The sequence below is a fragment of the Larus michahellis genome, chromosome 10 (assembly GCF_964199755.1).
Source record: "Larus michahellis chromosome 10, bLarMic1.1, whole genome shotgun sequence".
NCBI lineage: Eukaryota > Metazoa > Chordata > Aves > Charadriiformes > Laridae > Larus > Larus michahellis.
In genome coordinates, this window is record NC_133905.1 from 6,009,969 (window position 1) to 6,031,247 (window position 21,279).

At 57.1% G+C, this 21,279-nt stretch overlaps 2 protein-coding genes across 3 annotated transcripts; one reads left to right on the top strand and one right to left on the bottom strand.

The window, feature by feature from the left end:
- Positions 1-4,841: 4,841 nt before the first annotated feature.
- Positions 4,842-16,935, top strand: IMPDH2 (inosine monophosphate dehydrogenase 2). Of its 2 annotated transcripts, XM_074603237.1 has the most exons (15): positions 4,842-5,041; positions 5,165-5,213; positions 5,299-5,400; positions 5,758-5,832; positions 6,278-6,484; positions 8,664-8,751; positions 9,354-9,553; positions 10,619-10,709; positions 11,424-11,519; positions 12,911-12,982; positions 15,225-15,368; positions 15,585-15,729; positions 15,815-15,958; positions 16,313-16,396; positions 16,664-16,935. In XM_074603237.1, exons 1-15 carry the CDS (start codon positions 4,944-4,946, stop codon positions 16,683-16,685), a joined length of 1,617 nt encoding a protein of 538 aa, XP_074459338.1. In that variant the 5' UTR covers positions 4,842-4,943; the 3' UTR covers positions 16,686-16,935. The 2 variants fall into 2 exon arrangements, with proteins under 2 accessions (XP_074459338.1, XP_074459339.1); XM_074603238.1 differs by lacking the exon at positions 12,911-12,982 and having other exon boundaries at positions 4,843-5,041.
- A 776-nt stretch (positions 16,936-17,711) lies between these two features.
- On the bottom strand, positions 17,712-20,330 carry NDUFAF3 (NADH:ubiquinone oxidoreductase complex assembly factor 3). Its single transcript, XM_074603239.1, has 5 exons — positions 20,200-20,330; positions 19,678-19,870; positions 19,525-19,591; positions 19,110-19,210; positions 17,712-18,915 (listed from the first exon to the last, which is right to left on the bottom strand). The coding sequence occupies exons 1-5, from the start codon at positions 20,253-20,255 to the stop codon at positions 18,820-18,822; spliced, it is 513 nt and encodes a 170-aa protein (XP_074459340.1). The 5' UTR covers positions 20,256-20,330; the 3' UTR covers positions 17,712-18,819.
- Positions 20,331-21,279: the final 949 nt, after the last annotated feature.

The window sequence follows — 21,279 nt, forward strand, 5'->3', positions numbered from 1 at the left end:
GGTTAGGGGTGAGCAGATACTTCAGCTGAGCTTTCTGGGGAAACGGAATTCCGTGTTACCTTAAAACTCTAGATTGTGCACTTTCCTTCCTACCCTTAACTGCAGGAAGATCTAAAATCTTTGTAGGGAAAGCGTTCTTGATCTTAAGAGCGGGGGAACTTGGCGCACGGTGAGCTGTGGAGATGACCTGATGATTGGTTTTGTCCTGACAGAACGAAGTGTTTCCATTATTTTCTCATTGTTCGGACGTACATAGGAGAGGGATTTGCTGACGCAGAAGTGGACTGCCGTACTGTTCTGTACTGTCTCATCAGAATGTCCACTGTGTTAACTTCATTCCCTATTTTTAGAGACAATCGATATACTGTGACTTAAGGATTATTTTCCTGGGCCTGGCTTCTAGTCTGGCTCTCTGGAGCTAGTTTAAAAGGTACAGTATTTCTAGAATATAAATACTACGTTCTTTGATAGTGAAGAACATGATCTGCTCCCTTTTAGGGGCTCACAGGGAGACGTGCACAGAAGAGTGCTGTGGCTTAGGGTTGCTATCCAAGTTCTGGGAAATGTTCCAAGCCAAACATGTAAAATAGCTTTTTAACACTTTCCTATAACCAGCTTGACTGCTGCTTAAAGGGCATTCCCCCTTGGCTCCGAGAGTGCCAAACTGCTAGCTCTTGTATGCGTGTATATATTAAACGAGAACTCTCCATGCCCTATGCCTTGTATGACGCAGGCTGAAAATGCATCGATCTCTAAATAAATAAAGCCGAGAAATCAAGCTGGAGACCCTGCGTTGTTGGTTTCAAACTATGCCCATCTTGTCTCTGTGGTATGAAAGGAACCATAGAAAGCAGAGCATGACTGACTACTGTAAAGCACCTCACGTTCTGACGTGAGATTCCTGTATTGTCCTATCTCTTGACACTAATAGCATTACTTTCCTAAGGAAACTTGTAGCCTCTTATGCACTTGTCTACGGCACCATTAGATTTTCATTTACTTTCAAGAGTTCAAGCATTTCCTCTAAGTGGTAATGGCTGAAGCAGCGGAGAGCAGACTAGAGAGTGGTTCTTTGCTTTTGTCTAGAGTGGCGAGTGAAGGGAAGAGTCTAAGGAACTTAGCAGGGCTCTTGTCTGTTGGTTCCTTCACCCCTAGAGATCTGGATTTTAGATGAGAGACAAGGTCTGAAGTAGTTCCTGACCTGCCTTGCACCAACTTAAAAAGACTTAATTTGATCCCTAAGAACGAACCCTCTTCTGCACTGTTGCTCCTAGGGCAGAAATTAAGAGAGTCTTTTCTTAACTGCATCAGGGCTACAGTCTGCCTTGGCGTCCATAGGATAGGCCATCTTCAGCCTCCTATGCTGTGATAAGACAGATACAAAAGTGGTAGAAAAGAGCCCTCTGAGCATATGGAGGGTGGAGGACTCACTGATACTGTAGTTGCTCATCCTCTTGCTGGTCTGAGTGCTGCTAGACACCGATTGACACCACGCAGTCCCATCAAACTGCATTCTCATCCAAGTTTAATAGTGACTTACTTGCAATTAGTGTTTGGACTTTTAAATCACTGTTAAAGTGGGATATAAAGAGTCTTCCACCCTCTATGGGGCTTTTCTCCCCATGGTCTTGCTGGAGCTGCTCCTGTCGGAATACTACAGGGAACGTACCTTCTCCTGATGTTTCAGCCTGTTCTGTTTCACTGGTGCCAATGCATAGGAAAGAGCCCTTCTCAGCTCGAGCATCTTCTTACCTTAAGGAGCATCTCAAATCATCTTCCAGAAGTCTCGCTGACATGCTGCCCCGAAACCTCTGAAGTGATTGCTGTGTCCCCTACTTTTTTGGTCCCCTTTGTTGCGTGGCTGAAGCTCGGCTCTCAGCACTGCAGTCACTTTCCCTGTATAACCTTGTGCATGGCAGCCACGTTTGCCTGCTTCTCGGTTCTTGTTTGAGCTCATCAGAATGGGGAGGCAGACTGAACCCACTTACAGCAGCAATAAACCGTGTCTAGAACTCGAGAGGGAACTGCAGGAGAGAACGAGGTGGAGGGGATGTCTCAGAAAGGCAGGGTCCCGTTGCAGCCCAGAGCCTCGCTTGATAATGAGTGTGCAGCCTATATGCAAAATACGTCTTGTCTGTCCCTCCCGTGTTGACCCTGGTCTAAACAGCACATGTGATTGGCATCCTGCAAAGTGACCTTCAGAACTCTCCAGTAGCTTTGCCCCGTGAGTAACTCACACTACAAATCATTTTAAAGAGATGCACTCAACTATTTTTTTAATTTAATTTTACTCTTATATTCTCTGCTCTTTGTAATCTGCTTGGAAATAAAATGTTTTTCCCTGCAGCCTTTGTTGTAGTCTGTTTGAGAACCATTAAACTTTGTCTGGTGTTTCTATCGGAACAGAAGCCAACTTGCCTGTTTACTGCTGTGCCTGTGCTCTAGCGTAACGGCTGAGATCGGTGTGTTCCTCCCAGATAGGCTTAGCAAACCTTTGTTAGCGCTGTCCTTATTTAAAATAAAGGGTAGAGAGACCTGTTAAACTGATCTTGGTCTGGCACGATGCCTCCTGTTCTGCTGATCCTGTGACAGGTAACGCTGACTCGAGAGTGCGTGTCCTTGGCAGGCGGCGTTTTCCTGTGGAAGGCTGCGTTTCTGGACCCCGCCTCTGTGATGGGTATCTCGGTGTCTTTACTGGTGACTGCTTTCGGTGGTGTGAGCCTAGACACATTATTTACTGCAAAGGACAGTGCTTTTCTTACAGCTGCCTAGCCCAAGCAAACTGCAAACAATGGGAAAGCAGTGTCTGGATAGGCGAGATCAACTTAGCTGAGAATGAACCCAAGAATTATGCAAAGAAGTAAAACCAGGATGAACTGCAATCTTTTATAGCAGACTGTCAGGCAACGAGAACTGAAACCCTGTGAAGTTCAGAGCGTAGTGTAACGCCAAGTGCTGTTAACATGTGGCTGTAGGAAGATGGCATTGGTGTTGCCATTCACAGTAGCAGTAACAGGATCGCCAACAATCTCTTGGCTTGAAGTTTTGAGTGCACTGCAGTTCCTTGTCACTGGCTCTTAACTGTGCAAGGGCTGCCTTTTCTTAGTTACCTGGGGGTGCCTGGAAGCTGCACATCCCCTTCCTCACAGCAAAGTGAGCATCTCTGCGCTGAGGTGTGTGCCTTCCCTTCCTGCTAGAAACAAAACCACAACACGGTGGGAAACAACTATAACTTTTAGAAGCTGCAGCCTCTATTCTGTGCAGATTACTGTTGTTGAGACCTGAGTCCAAACAAGCCACCTGAATCCTGCGTCTGTCCATAGCATGGTTCACTCGTTTGCGTTTTTCCTTCCCCTGTGTAAAAGTCAACATTAGCATCTATCAAAGCCTGGCTTAACTGGTCTCTCTAAACCCCATGTTGCCTTTCAGAGAAACTTACTCAGACCAAAACACGTTCATCCAAACTACAGGACTGACAAACCTCGCAGCATACAAGGGCCATTTGCTTCCGAGTATTTCAGGAGACCTGAACAGGTGTCCCTGTTCACATTTCCCGTGTCCTGTGGCTGGGTAAAACGAGTAACCCTTAATGTTTTCTTAAAGCTATTTGCTGATCTTTGGACAAGGATTTAATCTACTGCAGTGAGACAGTAGGTATAGGAGCATCATTCTTTACTTCCCTGAACTTGTTAGTGTTAGATACGGGGTTGTCTTGAAGAGAGTGTCATACAAGAGCAGGGAGAGAGGGGGGCTGGGCTGGTCGCCTCGGTTCCCTGCTGCTCTGAGGCCAGCTCTGGTATATCACAACATGCAAACCACCCACCAGAGGAGGAGGTCGTTCTGTAGCCCATAGTACAGGAATGACTGCACTGCGCGTGACGCCCAAATGGATCTGTGGGGGGAGAAAGATCTCATCCTGGAAATGGCCGATGGCTGGTTCCTGCCCCTCTCCTGTGAGCCAGACCTGTGTGCGCCCGCTCCTCCCCGGCCGGCCGGCACAGTCCTCGGTCTTCCCTGCTCCTGCTGCTTTGAACCCTCCCTCCAGCCGCCCGCTGCGGAGGGCAGGAGGGCGTAGGCCATAGAATCATAGAGTCGTCTGGGTTGGAAGAGCCCCTTAAGATCATGGAGTCCAGCCGTTAACCCAGCACTGCCAAGTTACCACCAAACCACGTCCCTCGGCACCACATGCACATGTGTTTTAAACACCTCCAGGGATGGCGACTCAACCACTTCCCTGGGCAGCCCGTTCCAATGCCTGACAGCCCTTTCAGTGAGGAAATTTTCCACAATATCCAATCTAAACCTCTCCTGGGGCAACTTGAGGCCAATTCCTCTTGTCCTGTCGCCTGTTACTTGGGAGAAGGGAGTGACTCCCCCCTCGCCACAGCCTCCATTCAGGCAGCTGTAGACATCTCCTCGGTGTGCAGGGCCTGGCCTGGCGCCGGCAGGACCTGGGGCCTGTGTGAGGCATCACCTCGGATCCCCGCCTGCCCCGGGGGGATTCCCTCTCCCCTCCGTGCCTCCCTCCCTCCCTCTCCTGGTGCCGGGCTCTGGGCCGCCGTGCTCCCTGCAGGCCGCTCCTGACTCACGGCCTGCCCGTGGCTTCCGCCGCTGCTCCAGCTCTGCATCCACCACAGGCCCGACAGAGCACGTTGTCCCGGAGCTGCTGGAACATTCCGCGCTGAACCCAGCACCCACCCGGCCCCACGGCCGCTCTTTTTTAGGGATTTTTCTTTCTGGGCGGGCCGGGGCGCAGAGACTCTCACGTCTGGCAGGGGGCGCTGCCGGCGCCCGCCCCCCCCTCCCACTTCCGCCGGCCGCTCTGGGCCGCGCTCTCGCTGGGGGCGGCCTGAGCCCTGGCGGCCGCCGTCGGAGGGCACGTGCGCTCGGGGGCGCGCGGAGTGGCGGGCACGCGGCGGCGGCGGCGGCGGCGGGCCGGCGCCATGGCGGACTACCTCATCAGCGGCGGCACCGGCTACGTGCCCGACGACGGGCTGACGGCGCAGCAGCTCTTCAACTGCGGCGATGGGCTCACCTACAAGTGAGTGGGGCCGGGGCCGGGACCGAGACCGTGACCGGGGCCGGGATCGGCGCGCGGGGCCGGGCCGGTGCCGGTGCGGTGTCTGACGCTTCTCCCCTCATTACTCCCCCCCGCTCCCCCCAGCGACTTTCTCATCCTCCCGGGGTACATCGACTTCACGGCGGACCAGGTGGTGAGTGGCCGGGGCGGGGGCGCGGGGCGGGGGCCGGTGTCGGTGCCGCCGTTGACCCCCCGCCCGCCGCCTGCCTCCCCGCCAGGACCTGACCTCGGCGCTGACCAAGAGGATCACCCTGAAAACGCCGCTGGTCTCCTCCCCGATGGACACGGTCACCGAGGCCGGCATGGCCATCGCCATGGCGGTGAGTGCGGCGCCGCGGGGCGGGCACGGCCACCGGGCGGGTCCCCTCTGCCGCCCCTACCGGGATGGCGGCGGTGGAGATGCCGTGCGAGGAGCGGGCCTGTCTGCTCAGGCGTCACCGCAGCGCTCCGGAGACCGCCCCCCCCCGCAGTCCCCGGGTGGGGAATCCGGGATGCTTCTCCCCGGCACCCCCCGAGGCGGCGGCGGCAGAGCCGAGCCTGCGGGCAGGGACCCCGTGCCTCCCGGGGGCGGCCGTGGTGGCCCTGCTCTCCGTGCCCGGCGGCGGGATCCGCCCGGTGAAGGGCCGGGGAGGAGGGGGGGGAGTTGCAGTGACTTACAGCCGCCTTTGTGTTACCAGCTGACGGGGGGAATTGGGTTCATCCACCACAACTGCACCCCGGAGTTCCAGGCCAACGAAGTGCGGAAGGTGAAGGTGAGTGGCCGGAATGGCAGCCTGGAACCGAGCTCGCAGGGCGCTTCGTGGAGGTGGCCGGTGGGGTTTGGCCCATCGTGAGAGGAGACCATCAGATCGTGGTGTTTCAGAAGAGTAGTGCCGCCATGGTCGCCTGCGCAAACCTCTGGTTGCGTGTTAGGTGCTGTCCCACTCGCAGCCTGGGGTTTGAGAACTGCCAGGCCTCCCGGAGTGGGAGTATTCCCCACAATTTCAGGAAGGAGGTTAGCCTGGGAATTCTTGGGATATAACACTACTTAGGTGAGCTGTGGTGCTGGTTTGTGAGTCACCCTGTCAGTGAGCACACGGCCAGGTTGGGCAGTTGCAGACCTTTGTGAGCGGCCTCAGTAGCCACGAGGCACATGTCTGGCTTCCACTCGGTCTGGTGGTGCCGCTTGGCCTGGCTGCTGAATCTGCTTCTTTTCAGAAATATGAGCAAGGATTCATCACAGACCCCGTGGTGCTGAGCCCCAACGACCGAGTGCGAGATGTGTTTGAAGCAAAAGCTCGTCACGGATTCTGTGGGATTCCCATCACGGACAACGGGAAGATGGGGGGCAAGCTGGTTGGGATCATTTCATCTCGAGATATTGATTTCCTGAAAGAGTCGGAGCATGACTTGCCGCTTGGTGAGGTGAGAAGGGCTTGTGAGCAGCGGATGGAGGCGAGCGTTGTGTTAGGAAGCAGAGTGGCTTGTGATAAGGAGAAGGGTGAGTGCCTGGCTGTGAGGATGCTGTGCCAGCAGGACGGAGCAGCTCCACGTTAGCTCAGTGGGTCCATCTTTAATTGTATTTCCAGGAGAGAGCGTCTCATTCATTTACGCTCTCTCTGCGACTCCTGCAGTGCAGATACAGGAGAGGGGCCCTGCAGTTAGCGTTCGCATGACTCCCGCTGCAGGGTTATCTTTCAGTGTTGTGGAAGCCATCCTCTCTACAGCTCGTGCTCTCCCCGGTTCAGTCATTAATTCCTGGTGTTCCTGGCTGCTGCTGTGGTGCCACGTAGCGTGCTGGCGCTGGCCAGGGCTGTAGCAGCTGCGCTGTGCCCAGCAGGCCCTCCAAATGCCAGTCTTCCTTTTCTGGGCTGCCTTTCCCTGTGTGCCTCATCTAGGCTACTTGCTCTTTAAAATAACCCCTGAACTCGGAGACTGGCAGTTTTGCCTTTATAATGCTGCACTGTCAGACTCCCTTCGTCCAGGAGAACGTTCCCTGCGATGCCGATGCTGATTCCTGTTAGTTCTGGCATTCCTGTTACACGAGCTGTGTAACCGTAGATCTGCGGCACTGTCAGGTTACACCACCGGTGCCTCTCGGCCAGGCTCTGCTCTTGACTCACGCCTATTTTTAGCTCTTGCTGACCAAACCTGGTATCACATGCTTATCCCTGTTTGGTTTGAAATCGCCTATAAATACCTCTAACAAGAATCTTAAACCAGCAGTAGGTTATAAAAGTGCACATGGCCCTTTGAAGCAATGCTGGCCCATTCAGAGGAGCCAGATAAGAATCTCCTCTCACCCTTTATGTGGATCATTCAGTGCTGCAAAGCTGGAAGCTTGCTGCGTTAGCCTTTGGTGCTTGCTTCTGTCACCAGGCAAGGCTAAGGACATGAATGGTCTCCTCGATCTCTCCCCACTCGCCATCCAGCAGTCATCTTGCTGAGCTGTTTGTAGCCGTCCAGTTAAACACACAGGTCTGCTGTAGCTCGGGAAGCTCGTGGATCCCACAGGCTTAGGGAGTGTGTTGGGATATGTCTGAGATTCCTCAAGCTTTTCCTGAGAAGTGGGTTCTGTCACAGACAGGATTTTGGGTGGATACAGGTGGGGTGAACCTCTTTCCTGATGCAAAATGTCTGTTCTCAGGGTATAAATAACTAAAACATTCCCTCTTTTCTTTGTTGTGTGCAACTAATCTACCTTCCTTGAGGGTTAGAGTGTTCCCTTTTAGCTTTTCCCGGCCTTGGGTAACCTTTTATGAAAACATCCCACGTGAAGTTTGTAATCGCAGAACGCTGTGGCTGGGGAGGGACCTCGAGGCCCCTTGTCAAGCCTTCTGCTTGAGGCGCGTTCAGCTGGAGCAGCTTGCGTGGGGCTGTGTCTGCGACTCCGAGGATGGAGGTTTCACCGCCTCTCTGGGCTGCTCTTCCAGTGTTTGACCGCTGTCGTGGTGAAAGCTTTCTTCTGTATACCACGTCAGACGTCCCCGTGTTCCAGCTTGTGTCCGTTGCCCCTTGCCTTGCCACAGCGTTCTTGCGCTTGTTTGTCAGAGTGAGCATGGGTGAGCCTGTTTGTTTGGATTGAAGTGAATCCTTTGCCCCGTTGACCTTGCCAGCAGCAGCGGTGGGTTATTCTGGGCAGAGCCCTTCCAGAGCCTGTGTGCTGGGGATCGCTGCCTGAAAAAGAGCTTGGGGGTAGCGTTTCTGCCAGAAAAGCATGGGACTCTGGAGGTGTCTCCAGCCCTTATTTGCCTGCGCTCTATTAAAAGGGAGAGCTGTTTGGGTGACATCCCAAACAAGGGTCATCTGAGAGTCATCCCCTGCTTCTAGGTGCTCTCCCTCGGCTTGCTGAGGCCCTCTGTCATCTCTTGTTTTCACTGCACCAATGGGCTTGGGGGCCGATGGCCGCTGCTTGCATAGGGACAGCACATTGGAGGCTGTTCCTGTTTGTTTCTGGAGGCGTGTTGCTGTGCTGTGGGTTCCTTTGGCTGTAGAGCACTCCCACACGGCTGCTGCGGAGCGTTTCACGTGGGCAGAGGGGTTCGGTATTTTCAGATCAGCGCGAAGGAGTTCTTGTGACTTTTTACCTTCTCCCTCCCACCAGATTATGACAAAGCGGGAGGATCTTGTTGTGGCCCTGGCTGGCGTAATGTTGAAAGAAGCGAATGAAATTCTGCAAAGGAGTAAAAAAGGTACTTGTGATCGTCTGTGACGCGAGGGAGAGCTGTGGAAGCGGTGGGCTGGGAGCAGCAGCGGGTGAATGTGGGCACACATCCGTGCGTGGGTGGAGCATGGAAGGGCGGCGTTCCAGGACGAGGAGAGGACAGTGAGGAGAGAGTGCCCGCAGCCCTCTGCCAGGGTAGAGTTCACATGCGTTCATCTCAAATCTGTTTGAAGCTGAGGGATTCTTGGCAGCCCAGGAGCTGAAGAGCTGCCTGGTTTTCCAGCCACACGTCTTCAATTTTCTATTCTGGCCTTCATGTTTTAGCACTCAGTTCAGCTCTTGTCAGGGTTTGGTAGTTTGACTTTTTAACATGGTGTCAAGGGTCTAATTGTTAAAAAAGATGCACTTTTTCTGTCGTCAGTGTGAGGATACTGAGTCCTCTTCGAGCCCTGCAAACTCCTTGCTCTGTTTCTTGAGACAGGGCTGCTGGCATCTGTGGACAAGCAGCATTTGGTAACACAATTTTGTGTCTCTGTGTCTCCACCTTGTACCAGTTGCTGCCTGCCTGATCCTCCTGCTCCGGCCTAACTGCAGAAATCCGCAGTGATGTTCTTTCTTGTTTGTTTCAAGGCAAGCTGCCAATTGTTAATGCAGATGACGAGCTGGTGGCTATAATTGCCCGCACCGATCTCAAGAAGAACAGGGACTACCCTCTGGCTTCTAAGGATTCTAAGAAGCAGCTGCTCTGCGGTGCTGCTATCGGGACCCACGAAGATGACAAGTACCGGCTGGACCTCCTGGTGCAGGCTGGCGTGGATGCGGTAGTGCTGGTGAGCCACCCACAGGCATCACATTGGCCTGGCGGGGGGGTTGGGTGGCCTGAGGATCTGGTTTGAATGAATCCCTCTGGCAGTGGCGCAGCAGCATGGCGCTTACTGTCTTCGTCACAGGCCCTTTTGTGTTAGAATATGACAATCTGTTGACCTCTCAGTTTCATTCAGGTTGGAGTCCTCAAATAAAAGGGATTCCTCTTGCCTGGGAACTTACCCAACCTTGAGCAAGTACGTAGCATCAAAGCCCTGAAGGCTGAGAAGAGAAACACTGTCAGTTAACACAGATGCTTCTTGCAGTCTGCTGCCATCCTCTCTGATGTTCCTAACTAGTTTTGAATATTTGGCTTCTTACAGTTTCCCTTCAGTTGTGTTTGTTAGTGTTGTTATTCTCTTAACTGCCTGATGTTCAGGAGTGGTCAGCCTGGAGCTGCTCTGCTCATCTCCCCTTCTGGCCCGTAAGCTTTCGGGCACAGCAGTCACTGCCTGTGCTTGTGCATTGATTTCTTATCAGTTATTAACTTGCGAGTCCACCGTACTCTGAGGGCATGACTGAGCAGCTGGAAATGTTTAACACACACTGCAAGTTGGCTGGGTCATGGAGGCTGGCAGGGCCTGAGTGCACAGTGGCCAACATCTGGCATTTCAGCTGCTCTGTTGCGCGGCAGGGAGAGATGCACCCCCTGCCAGCCCTTCTGGGTGTCACAGGAACATTCACTGTTTCGCCTGTAGTTTGAGACAGGGCTGACGGTGTCCTGGTAGAGCCGGATGGTTCTTACCCACAGCCAGATGTGCTGCTTGTTGCCTACTGTTGAAGCTGCAGGATTTAAGTGTGAAGGATATTACTGAAGTCTACAGTAAACTGCCTTGCACAGGGAAAGTACATTACTGTCTTGGCAGCAGCTTCTCCTCTGGTTCTATGCTCAGTTTTGGGTGCCGTTTTGCCCACTTAACAAGCTTAGCAGAGACCCCAGTAAGCAGAGTGAAGATCTGAGGCTCTTCGGGGGCTGTATTCATAATCTTTTGCAGAAATTCTGATTGAAATTTGTTTTCTTTCTGTTGCAGGATTCCTCTCAGGGGAACTCCATCTTCCAGATCAATATGATAAAATATATTAAGGAGAAATATCCCGACCTACAAGTTATTGGAGGAAACGGTAGGCATGTCTTGAAGACTGTTCTTGTCTTTATGTTTGCTGCTTAGGCAAAGAGGGAGCTGCAGGGACGCGGATGAAATGATCCTCTTCGATAGATGTCTGTGAACTTGAAATAGTTTCCTCTGGCTTGTGGAACAGAGCAAGACCACTCTGCAAACGCAGGGTAGTACCCTGCTGCTGCCGCAGCTGCAGATATTTTGAAACCTTTATTCCGCAGCACAGTGCGCTACAGTCCTCCGTAGCCCATTACACATTAGCCTCTTTTACACGCCAGTTTAAAATTTTGGATAATAATAATGGATATTGCTTAATGTGGAAATCTAATGGAAATTTTCCCTGCCTCTTGGCAGCAGAGTTCAGCAGTCTTTGGTTTTACCCGGCTGGTGCGTTACTGGTGCTGCTGTTAGCCTGTGCTCTGCCCTCGCTACCCGGTGTGGCCCAACGAGTGCTTGGCACCACGCGGTGACCTCTGCTACCTCAGCCTTTGGGTGTAAGCGTGTTGCAGAGTAGCCTAAAGGACAAGTGTCATCTCATGCACTGGGGACAGGAACTAGCTGCCTGGCAGCGGTGGACAGCCAAGCCTGGCTCGGACACTGGTGTATGGCTGGTGCCTGGGGTAGGGGATGTTTGCAGCCACGGGGGAAGCACTGGGGCAGAGCAGTGTCGCATGCAAATCTGCTTGTCTCTCTTCAAACCAGTTTCTGCTCCCCACAGTTGTGACCGCTGCTCAGGCCAAGAACCTCATTGACGCAGGGGTCGATGCCCTGAGAGTCGGGATGGGCAGTGGCTCCATCTGCATCACACAGGAAGGTGAGAGAGATGAGCCGTCTCCTAAATAGGCTGAAGACATCCGTTCAGTAGAGATCCCCTGTTGAAAAGCAGCATAGCCGGGATGGATTTCTCCTGTTACAAGGGCCGTTTCTAACAGCAAGACGTCTTTCACCCCCTTCATCCAGGACATTCCCATTACCTGGGTCAAACCTTTGGGGTGGCAGCAGCAGCAAAGGCATTCCCCAGTACTGACCGAGACTGAGTAGAGCAGGTGTGGCACACGTGGCTTTGCCAGAGAGGAGCTGTTGGCTCGGTGTGGGATGGGGCTGGCGGGCAGCTCTGCAGGGAGAGGGGCTTACTGGATCCCCAGTGCTGACGGGTGAAGTGTACCGGGCTGCCTGCGCTCCCCTTCCCCCTGGCAGCAGTGTGCGTGATGCTTGAGGATTGGTCTGCTGCGTTCGATGCCTTTCTGCAATTTCCAGGCCGAAATGGGATTTCTGGCTGTTCTCTCTGCGGTTAGCCAAAGCTTGTGCGGGGCAGCGGCCTTGTTGCCCTTACCTAAAAGGTGGAGAGGGGTGTCCCCAGGGCCTGGAGAAAGGCTGCCTTGGGGACAGGCTCAGTCCTCGTGTTCTGAACCTGGCCGGTGAGGCACAGAGCAGTGGTGCAAGGGGCTGCAGCCCACAAACACAGCCCGTCTCTGCTTTGCTCTGTGGTCTTTGCCACGGGAGGCAGCAAGAGGGTAGCTGATGGCTGAAGGTGCTGTATTAGCTCTGCTGATTCCAGCGTGGAGCCTTCGAGTGGCCCTGGACCTAGGCTGTGTTCCTGCTTTGCCTGCCATGGGAGCACGGGCTGCGGGGAGTTTCCCAATCAGGGCAGCCTGTCTCGGGTGACCTTTCTAGGGAGGTAGCGATGTCCTTGGGCTGACGCTTCCATAGCCAGAGCAGAACCAGGACGCACGTGTCCTACTCTGGCTCCGAGGCAGAGGACCTGCTGAGGCACGCTCTGTTCTGCAGCCTGGTGAACGTCTCCAGAGGGTGCCTCTCCCAGCTGCTGCACAAGGTGGGGTTGGGTGCTGCTTTTGGGGAAGGAACAGAGCAGAGATAGAATGTGGCGCTTCACAGGAGACATGGTTGCAAAACTCTTAACCGCAGCTCCCCAGGTTTTTGACCCTCTTAGGGCAAGAACTCTGGCTTTTGGGGTTAGAGGGGTCACTTCTCTGGATGGCTGCTGGGGTAGGGCGAGCATGCGCTGTGCACAGCCGGGCCTGGCTGGCTTGGATCTGGCCTCTGGCATGGCTCGGGCTAGGAAGGATTTGCAAGGTCAGTTCTGTCCCACACCGTATGCTCTGCCTAGTAGCAGGTCACTGCTGGGGTCCTTTGTTCTGCTGCTGTTCTTCTGTCTCTAAAATGTGTGTGTTTGTTTTTGTTTAGCTGCTCCAAAGATCCCTCCAGACCTAAAGTCCCACAGCCCCAAATGCCCTTCTACTGTCACGGGCACCTATAGTAAGTCACTTGCCCTGTTCCCAACCCTAATTATGTGTCTTGAAGCAGGACCCTGATTTGGCTGCACATGGCCCTACTGCTTGTTTGAGAATAATTTAGCTGTAGATGCACTTGGGGTTTTGTGGCTTTGGATACTGGTTTTTAATCTGAAATGGAAGCTGAGAAGCCTTTCTGAATTCCTAAAGCAGGGTCTGAATTGTCAAAGCTGAGGGCACTCAGGCTCGTCCACCCTCCACTCCAAAATACAGTTCAGGAGCCTGACTTGAGCTTTCTGGCTGCATCTTCTGGGTCTCTATCTGGGCCTGCCCCCGCTGATCCCGTGCTGGGAGGTGATCCCTGGACAGTCCTCGATCCCGCTCTCAATCTGGCCCCAGTTGTGGGGAAGTTGTGCACTGGCTAAGCTTCACTTGGAGCTAGCTCCCCTGGGGTTACAGAGGGACTTTACTGTGTACGGCCACCTTGGCAACTACGTACCAGAACCACATCTTTCCCTGCTGACGCCTGATCCTCCTGTGGGGAGAAAGGGCTCTTCCCCTGCCCAGCACAGGGCGCAGCTTTGTCTGCTCTGTACTTCTCTGTCACTGCCAGATCAAGCAGCCACCCGAGGCGAGCCTTGGGTTTTACCCTTTCTCCTAGTTTTGGCACACCTCAAAGGGAAAGGAGGTTTCTGTTGAAGCTCCCGGAAGGTTTTCTCTAACAGCTGATCCTGTAGGGCCACCCTTTGCAGATACACTAAAAAAGACAAACCCTCACCCCGACCACTCGGTGCGTGTGCGCTCTGAACCCTGCTTTGGAAGCCTGCGCTCTGAAGCTGTGGCGCTGGGCACTGGGACAGTCGGAACGGTGCGGTGCTCCCAGGGGCCCTGAGCCAAGCTGTTCTTTAAAGGGCTGGTCTCCGTGGCCACTGTTGTGAGGTTTCTGCAGGCCCTGCACTGTCTACAGCACATTCCCGCGGGCACTGGGCTCTAGACCCTTCAAAATCAGGTGCTTCTCTCCACAGAGCTCTTCTTGCAGCATTTTGCTGCTGCAATGTGGGCTTTAGCAGTGCAGTACCGAGCGAGACCATCTCTTTAAGACTTAACAGCATTTGTGTTCTAGCTGTCAGACTCTCCCTGGCTGGCTGAGCCCTAGCTTAACGCGGAGTTTTGTTCAGTTAAAATCAGATCTTTCATGATTTCAGCCTGGAGTCTTGCTTCTCTCTCTGAGCAGCTGCCGCTGCGCACTGGGAGCGGAGCAACTGCAGACTCACGGCCTCGGCAAACCTCTGCCAGGGATGTGCGCTGCCAGTGCTGCTGCCAGGCAGACTAAACCACACCTGGAGTTCGCGCTCTGAAGTACTAATCCTGCATGGCCATCATCTTAACCCGGTGTATCGGACTAACCGTGATTGGAGAAAAGGCTTCCAGTTAATTGCGGGGAAGGGAAGTCCCCCCGAGAGAAGCTTATCTCGACGTACTTGCATGCCTGTGGCTGACAAATGTGTTAACAAGATGTGCCCTGTGCTGGTTTCCCCCTCGCTCAATGGGAAGCCTCTAACTGCTTGCGACTGGGAGGAGCAGGTAAATCTAAAGCTAATAACTCCCTTCCCATGGGGCAGCTAAACTTGACCGAATCCTTGCTGTGTTGCAGGGCAGGAACCTAAATTAATTCCCATAAGCCATCAAATTACCCTGCCCGTTTCCTTTTCCACTGCTGCATGTGTGCGTGTGTGTGTGCGTGTGCAGATGTATATATATAAATATATCTAAACATATATATACATACCAGCTCTCTCCCAGCCAGCTGCCTTTCCATGCAAGAAGCACATCATAACAGCTGCTGGGTATACGGAGAAGGGGTCTGGCACCGCTACAAGGGCGCAAGCGGTGGGACGTGGCTATGGGCCAGGGATGCTCTGGAGAGGGGCTTTTGGAGTCTGCTCCGCTTCCTTCCCAAGCTCCCCACAGGTCTCCTGTGTACCAGGACGAGCTGTGAGTCTCGGCTGATCCCAGGCATTCAGTCAAAAACTCCAGTCCCGAGGTCACCCACAGCTTCTTGGAGTTGAGGGCCGGGAGGATGTCCCAGCAGGCATCTCCTGGGCATCCACTTCTCTTGCAACTCGGCCTAGGGAAGGAGCATCCAGGGATTTGTGCGTTCCCGAGTGCCAGAGCATGTGTGTGCTGGAAGCCTACAGGGCCTGGTGGGGAGGGAACACGCTGCCGCGTGGGAGCTGACCCTTTCTCTGCTCTCTCCCTGCCCGCAGTGCTGGCGTGCGGCCGCCCCCAGGCCACAGCGGTGTACAAGGTGTCCGAATACGCCAGGAGATTCGGCGTCCCCGTGATTGCAGATGGAGGGATCCAGACGGTCGGGCACATCGCAAAGGCCCTCGCGCTCGGGGCCTCCACAGGTGAGCGACACTTCGGGCTGCCATGGTGTGCACGTTGTAGGGAGTCTGCTAGGAAGGGTTTCTGTACGGCGTTTGATTCTCGGCACAAGGGCGTATACCTGCAGGTGGCTGGGGGCGTGAGGGTCCAGCACAGTGCTTGCCCAGGGACCCCGAGGGGTTTTGTGGCCACAGCCTTCCTGCTGTTGACGTGCATCTCTTGGTGATCTCTTGTGCCAGTGATGATGGGCTCTCTCCTGGCTGCCACCACGGAGGCCCCAGGTGAATACTTCTTCTCGGATGGAATTAGGCTGAAGAAATACCGTGGCATGGGCTCACTAGATGCCATGGACAAGAACTTAGGCAGCCAGAACCGGTATTTCAGGTGAGAGATGGTGTTTTGGGGCAGCAGACCAAGCTTTTGGGGCTTCTCTGCTTCACAAACTTCCTTGATTTGTGCTCCCATGCAGCGAGACAGACAAAATCAAAGTGGCCCAGGGGGTGTCTGGCGCAGTGCAGGACAAGGGCTCTATCCACAAGTTCATTCCGTACCTGATTGCTGGGATCCAGCATTCCTGCCAGGATATTGGTGCCAAGAGCCTGACCCAAGTCCGGTGAGTGCTTCCCCTCACAGTGCTGCCATTTGGCCTCTCTGGGCAAGCTGTCCCCACGCTGTGGTACGTTCTGCGTGGTCTGACCTCGCTGTAACCCTCTTCCCTCATCTCCAGCGGGCACTGCCTCATAGATTTGCCAGCCCCAGGGGTGCAGGAGCGTGGTGTCCCGTGGCATATTTGGCTGGCTGGGCTTGCAATGTGGGGGTTACCTTACTCTGCCTGGCTCTGAGGAGCACAGCAAAGACCATTCTGGAACCAGTGTTCCTCATCCCAGCTGCTCCAGCTGAACAGGTGCTGGAGCACTGTCTTCCCTGGACTCTTGGCTGGCTTGTGACATGTGTCCTTCCCCCTCAGAGCCATGATGTATTCAGGAGAGCTGAAGTTTGAGAAGAGGACGATGTCTGCCCAGGTGGAAGGAGGAGTGCATGGCCTCCACTCGTAAGTGCTGCAGGCAGGACCCCTGTCTCCCTGGGGTGGGTGTTGAGTTCGGTGCTGCCGTGCCGCTGGCTTGGCACACTGCTGCCTTCACCTGCCTCTGCGCAGCGGGGCTGAGCCGCAGCCTGTCGTCTGGCCTGGCCAGTGCGACGGGGCTTTTCCCCGCCGTGGGCTGCCAGGCCAGGAGCCGTTCCCGACTGTGCCTTTGCTCCTTGCCCCGGGTGAGGCGGGTCAGTAAAAGGGCTCTCAGCTTTGCTGCTCCCCTCACAGGTATGAGAAGCGCCTCTTCTGAAGGAGGTCTGTCTGTGTCTTGTCATCGTGCCACTCAGCCCTGCGCCACCCTGTGCGGGAGCTGCTCTTGCTGCAGAAGTGCCATTACTCTGTGGGCTGCCTGGAGCTCCCTGTGTCCCTTGGCTGCTTCATCACCACCCGAGAGGGCCCACCCACCACCCAGGAGAAGACATCCTGGGCTGGTGCCTGGAGCCTTGCACGCGTTGGCCGTGTTTTACAATAAAAGAGGAAAAGATGTGCAATTGGTGTCAGCCCGGAGCCCCTCTTCCTTCTGTACTGCCCTCGTTCTCCTACCCTGGCTCTTCCTTTGCTTCTTGGCTCCAGAAGGGACACTGTGTGTGAGGGGGAAGGGGGAAGAGACGGCTCCTTGGCAGGGCTGAGTGGATAATGCAATGTGGGGTGTTCAAAAAAAAGCCTTCCTGAGGGCAGAAAAAAAACAAGCGGCTGCCAGGCAAGAAAGCGAATGGATTTTACAGAGCCGTTAGGTGCTGCTGGGAGCTGCCAACCCCGCAGCCACCGCCAGGCTGTGCCTGGTCCAGCTGGGGCAATAATCATGGAGGTGCTTATGTACGTACGTGCACACCCACCCCTGCGCCCCCCAAGTGCTCTGCACTACAGCTGCTTCCATGCACCACCCCCGTGGGCCTGTATCTTCCCTCACCAATCTGCCTTTCTCCTTCCCTTCCTTTCTTCCCCGAAACATCCCCCCACATCCCCCAGGTGCGAGTCCCCACATTGCCGCAGCAGCTGCACCCCCTTGTGCTGTCGTGGGTGGGGGGTCGCATGGATCGCTTGGGTGGCTCAAGTACCATTTGTTTGCCAGAAGGTGTGTGGACAGTGAAGTTGGAAGGGCACAACTAAGAGCTCACAGGCTTCTAAAGGCACCAGGGGTTGCATTTCTGCCTGCCTGACCAGTGCAACCCCCCCCCCCCAGCACGGCCAGATTACCTGTGCCTGCTACACCAGCTGCCAAAGGTATTTTACATATTTATCAACAACCCCCCGCCCCCCCCAACACATGCAAATGTCACTCCTGCTGAAGAGCTCGTGTTTACCATCAGCGTTCTGTGTCGCTGATGTTGTTGACTGGAAATAAATAAATAAATCAATCAATCACTCCATAGCATGGCAATGGCAAATTAGATTTACACATGCTAAAGCCAGAGCCTTGAATTACAACATAATTGTATCAGTGTCAAACATTCACTGACACAGCTGGCTCACTAAGCAAAGCTAGCCCACGGCCTGACTGCAGCCATGTACCCCCTCCTTGGGCCCGCGGAGGTGGCAGGGTTTGGGGCACGAGGCGGCGATTAAGTACATGTGCCCCCAGCCCCAGGGGTGGCCCCCACGACCATCCGCCAGTGCAAGGTTGGGGGGGACGCAGGACAGTGACCTTCTCCGTGCCCTCTGCTTGAGCTCTGAGCCTGCAGGGAGATGGGGTGCAGCACCCTGGGACTCACCACAGCTCGAGGCTTCACAAGGGACACTGGGGGGGGACACAAAACCCTGCAGGAGATCCCGAGGCCCACCGGCTGCGGGTGCTGGCTGTGCCCAGGGAGCTGCTGGCAGGTGGCACCCCTGGCACCACACACACTGCCCAGGGAGATGTGGTGGCCGACCCACAGCCCCCCTGCCTGGCCAGCTCCGCCGGTGGGGGCGAGCACACACCCCATGGCTGCATTACAGCCTGGCTCTGCTGCGCATTAACCACCACGCAATTGCTTTGTACTTCCAATTTACATGTATTTTCCTTGTGGAGCCCCAGACGTGCCTGGCGGTGTGCGGCTCACCTCATCGCCTCTGTCCTGCCTCGGGGCGACGTCTTCCTGCTGCCAAGGCACCACCTCTGCACCTCGGCAGGGCTGCGGCTGCCATGCTGCCAGCAATGCTCATGCCTCGTGCCATGCCCTGCAGCCACCAGCCAGACCGGGCAAGGAGGCTGAGAAACCAGGGATTTTGGGGCAGAGCCAAGCCCGGGCATTTCACAGCACCCTCCTGTGCGCAGAACCACCACCCAGCCACAGCTGGTCTCCATTGAGTCCAAAGCGTTTATCCACCAGGAACGGTGACACTCGGGGGCTTCAGGCGGGCCAGGGAAGAGCCGCTCAGCCCACAGCCGCGGTGGGCAGCACCTACATCCCCATGTAGGTGCCCCGTGGAGGGATGAGCCCAGCAGCTGCCACGCGCTTTTCACTTGTTAGGAAGTTGAAGGTTGCACATGCGTTTGGCTGTGAAATAGAAGAGGGAGGGAGTGAAGCCCCAGTCCTCTGGCAGGAGACACAGCCCTTCCCATGGGGCACAAGACCCCCCTCCCCCTGGCCCATCCCCAGACAGCCAGAGTCTTAGGGCGCACGGGGGGTGCTCCCAGTGTCACCACTCCCCCTTCACTGGGGCGCTGCCTGCGCACACTCCTCTTGCTCACCGTGTCCTGCACCTCCACAGCGATCCCGCACTCCCGCATCTGCTTCAGCATGGCGGGGTGGAGCCGCTCCACCCTGTCTCCTGTGCCCAGCACCAGGATCTCTGCAACCGGGACACGACCACAGGCAAGGGTGAGCAGCTCGGCCTGCCTCGGCCCAGACCTGCTCTCCCTGCAGGGAGCAGCAGCTCCCCCACAGCAGCCCAAACAAGGGGGAAGCCTGCCCTGCTGTGCCCCTCCTGCCCCACTGTGCCCCTCCAGCTGCAGCTGCAGAGCAGAAGGATGCCAAAAGCAGCTCCTTCCCCCAAAACGCCGGCAGGGCGCTGTGGGGTGGGCTGGGGCAGAGCTATGCTGGCCCCAAGGGGCAGCCAAACCCCTGCAGCCTGGCACAGCCCAGGGCCTCGGCTGCCCCACGTACCTATTTGGGGCTCCAGCAGCCGGAATAGCGACAGACTCTCATGTGAGATGTCCCTGTAGGAGCCAACCTGTGGGGACACCAAGGGCACTGAGTGGGGCAGACTCCTCCGGGGTGGGGGGCCAAGCAGCCCCTGCCCCATCACCAGGCACTCACGTTCCACTGGAGGATGGCGCGGGGCAGGACGGCGCAGGGCCCCACCACCAGGTCCCCGCTGATGGTGAAGCCGCGGCTGGTGTAGCCCTCGATGAACATGGTGTTGGGGGACTCGGGCTCCAGCACCGTCACCCGCGTCCGCTGGTAGAGCTCGTCGTCCGCCGGGGTGAGGCGGTGAGCCCGGCATGGCACCCTGCGGCGACGGGGAGCGGTTCACACACGTGGGGCCCACGACCAGCCCCACAGCTGCCCTACAGCGGACCCACAGCGAGCCCCACGGCCACCCCACGGCAGCTCCACAGTGAGCCCCACGGCCACCCCACAGTCATCCCATAGCAGCCCCACAGAGATCCCCACGGAGATGCCCGCAGAGATACCCATGGACACCCCACAGCGATCCCCACTGCCGCCCCAAGGCCACCCCACAGCGATCCCCCGTCCGCCCCACGGCCACCACCCCACAGGGCTCTCCCCCGCCCACCCCCAAGGTGACAGCCCCGGTGCCGGTGCTGGTGCCCGTACCCTCCGGCCGCCCGCCGTGCCGCCGGGCCCAGCAGCCGCAGCGCCGCCACCGCCATGGCCGCCACCGCCGCCGGAAGCGCAGAGCGGCCCCGCCCCCGGCGCACGCCCCGCCGCGCCCCCTGGCGGCCACCGCCGGCGCCGCGGGCAGCCCCGGCGCCACCGGGCTGGGACAGCGGCACCGGGGGCGGGCGCGGGGCCGGCCCGGGGCTCCCCCTCCTGCCGGGGGGCGGCGGGAGGGACACACACACACACCCCTCCCCACCTCACCCGCACCCGGACCCCGGCACGCCCCGACCTGGTGCGCCCGGGGCGGGCTGCGGCCGGCGCCGGAGCGAAACCGAAAGCGGCGGTGGCGACGGGGCGGGGAGCGGCACAGCGGGTGCGGGGCTGCGCTGCCCCGGCGGCGCGGGGGGTCCCGCCCGGGGAGCCCCGATCCCCGCCGCCGGGAGGGCCGCCGACCGGCCCGGGCTGCTGCGCCGGAGGCTGCGGGGCCGGAGGTGAGAGGGGAGCGGGCGGCTCCCGGCCCCGGGTCCCCGCCACCCCGCGGGCGGCCGGGCCGGGCGGCGGGAGGGAGCGGGACCGGGGCTCGGCTGCGCTCCCGTCCCGCAGGCGCGGGGCGCCCGCCGGTCCCCGCGCCCGGCCCCGGGGTGCAGGGGGAGCCCGGGGGTCCCCGCCGCCCGCCTGGCCCCGCCGGTGCCCCGGGGCTCGGCGCGGCTCCCCGGCCTCCCCGTGCCGGCTCTGCCCTGGTCCTGCGTCTCCGGCGCGGCGTGGGGCGGCTGCTGCCGGTCGGGCTGAGCCCCCCCGAGCCGCCGCCGTGACTTCCCCGCACCGAACCCGCGGGCTGCCGGGTTCCCCCTCTGCCCCGTGCCACAGCCGGTGGGGCGGATGGCAGAGGACTGGGGGCTCAGAGGGCTGCCATGGGGCTCAGGACATGCGTCCCCCACCCCGTGACACCCACCCGGGGTCGGCCAGAGCCCCAACACCACGGGGGTTACCGGGAAGTGCCCCGGCGTCGGCAGTGGGGCTTTTCCCTCTGCCATGCCATGTCGTGCCATGCCACGGTGGGCAGGTGTCAGCCAC

What these genes read in the sequence shown, in the direction of transcription:
- IMPDH2 (XM_074603237.1), top strand. Translation starts at nt 4,944, where the DNA reads ATGGCGGACTACCTCATCAGCGGCGGCACCGGCTACGTGCCCGACGAC. An exon ending in ACGAAGTGCGGAAGGTGAAG is followed by an intron (nt 5,833 to 6,277) that starts GTGAGTGGCCGG and finishes GCTTCTTTTCAG; the next exon opens with AAATATGAGCAAGGATTCAT. An exon ending in ATGACTTGCCGCTTGGTGAG is followed by an intron (nt 6,485 to 8,663) that starts GTGAGAAGGGCT and finishes CCCTCCCACCAG; the next exon opens with ATTATGACAAAGCGGGAGGA.
- NDUFAF3 (XM_074603239.1), bottom strand. Translation starts at nt 20,255, where the DNA reads ATGGCGGTGGCGGCGCTGCGGCTGCTGGGCCCGGCGGCACGGCGGGCG. An exon ending in GCGCCATCCTCCAGTGGAAC is followed by an intron (nt 19,592 to 19,677) that starts GTGAGTGCCTGG and finishes GTGTCCCCACAG; the next exon opens with GTTGGCTCCTACAGGGACAT. An exon ending in CTGTGGAGGTGCAGGACACG is followed by an intron (nt 18,916 to 19,109) that starts GTGAGCAAGAGG and finishes TCTATTTCACAG; the next exon opens with CCAAACGCATGTGCAACCTT.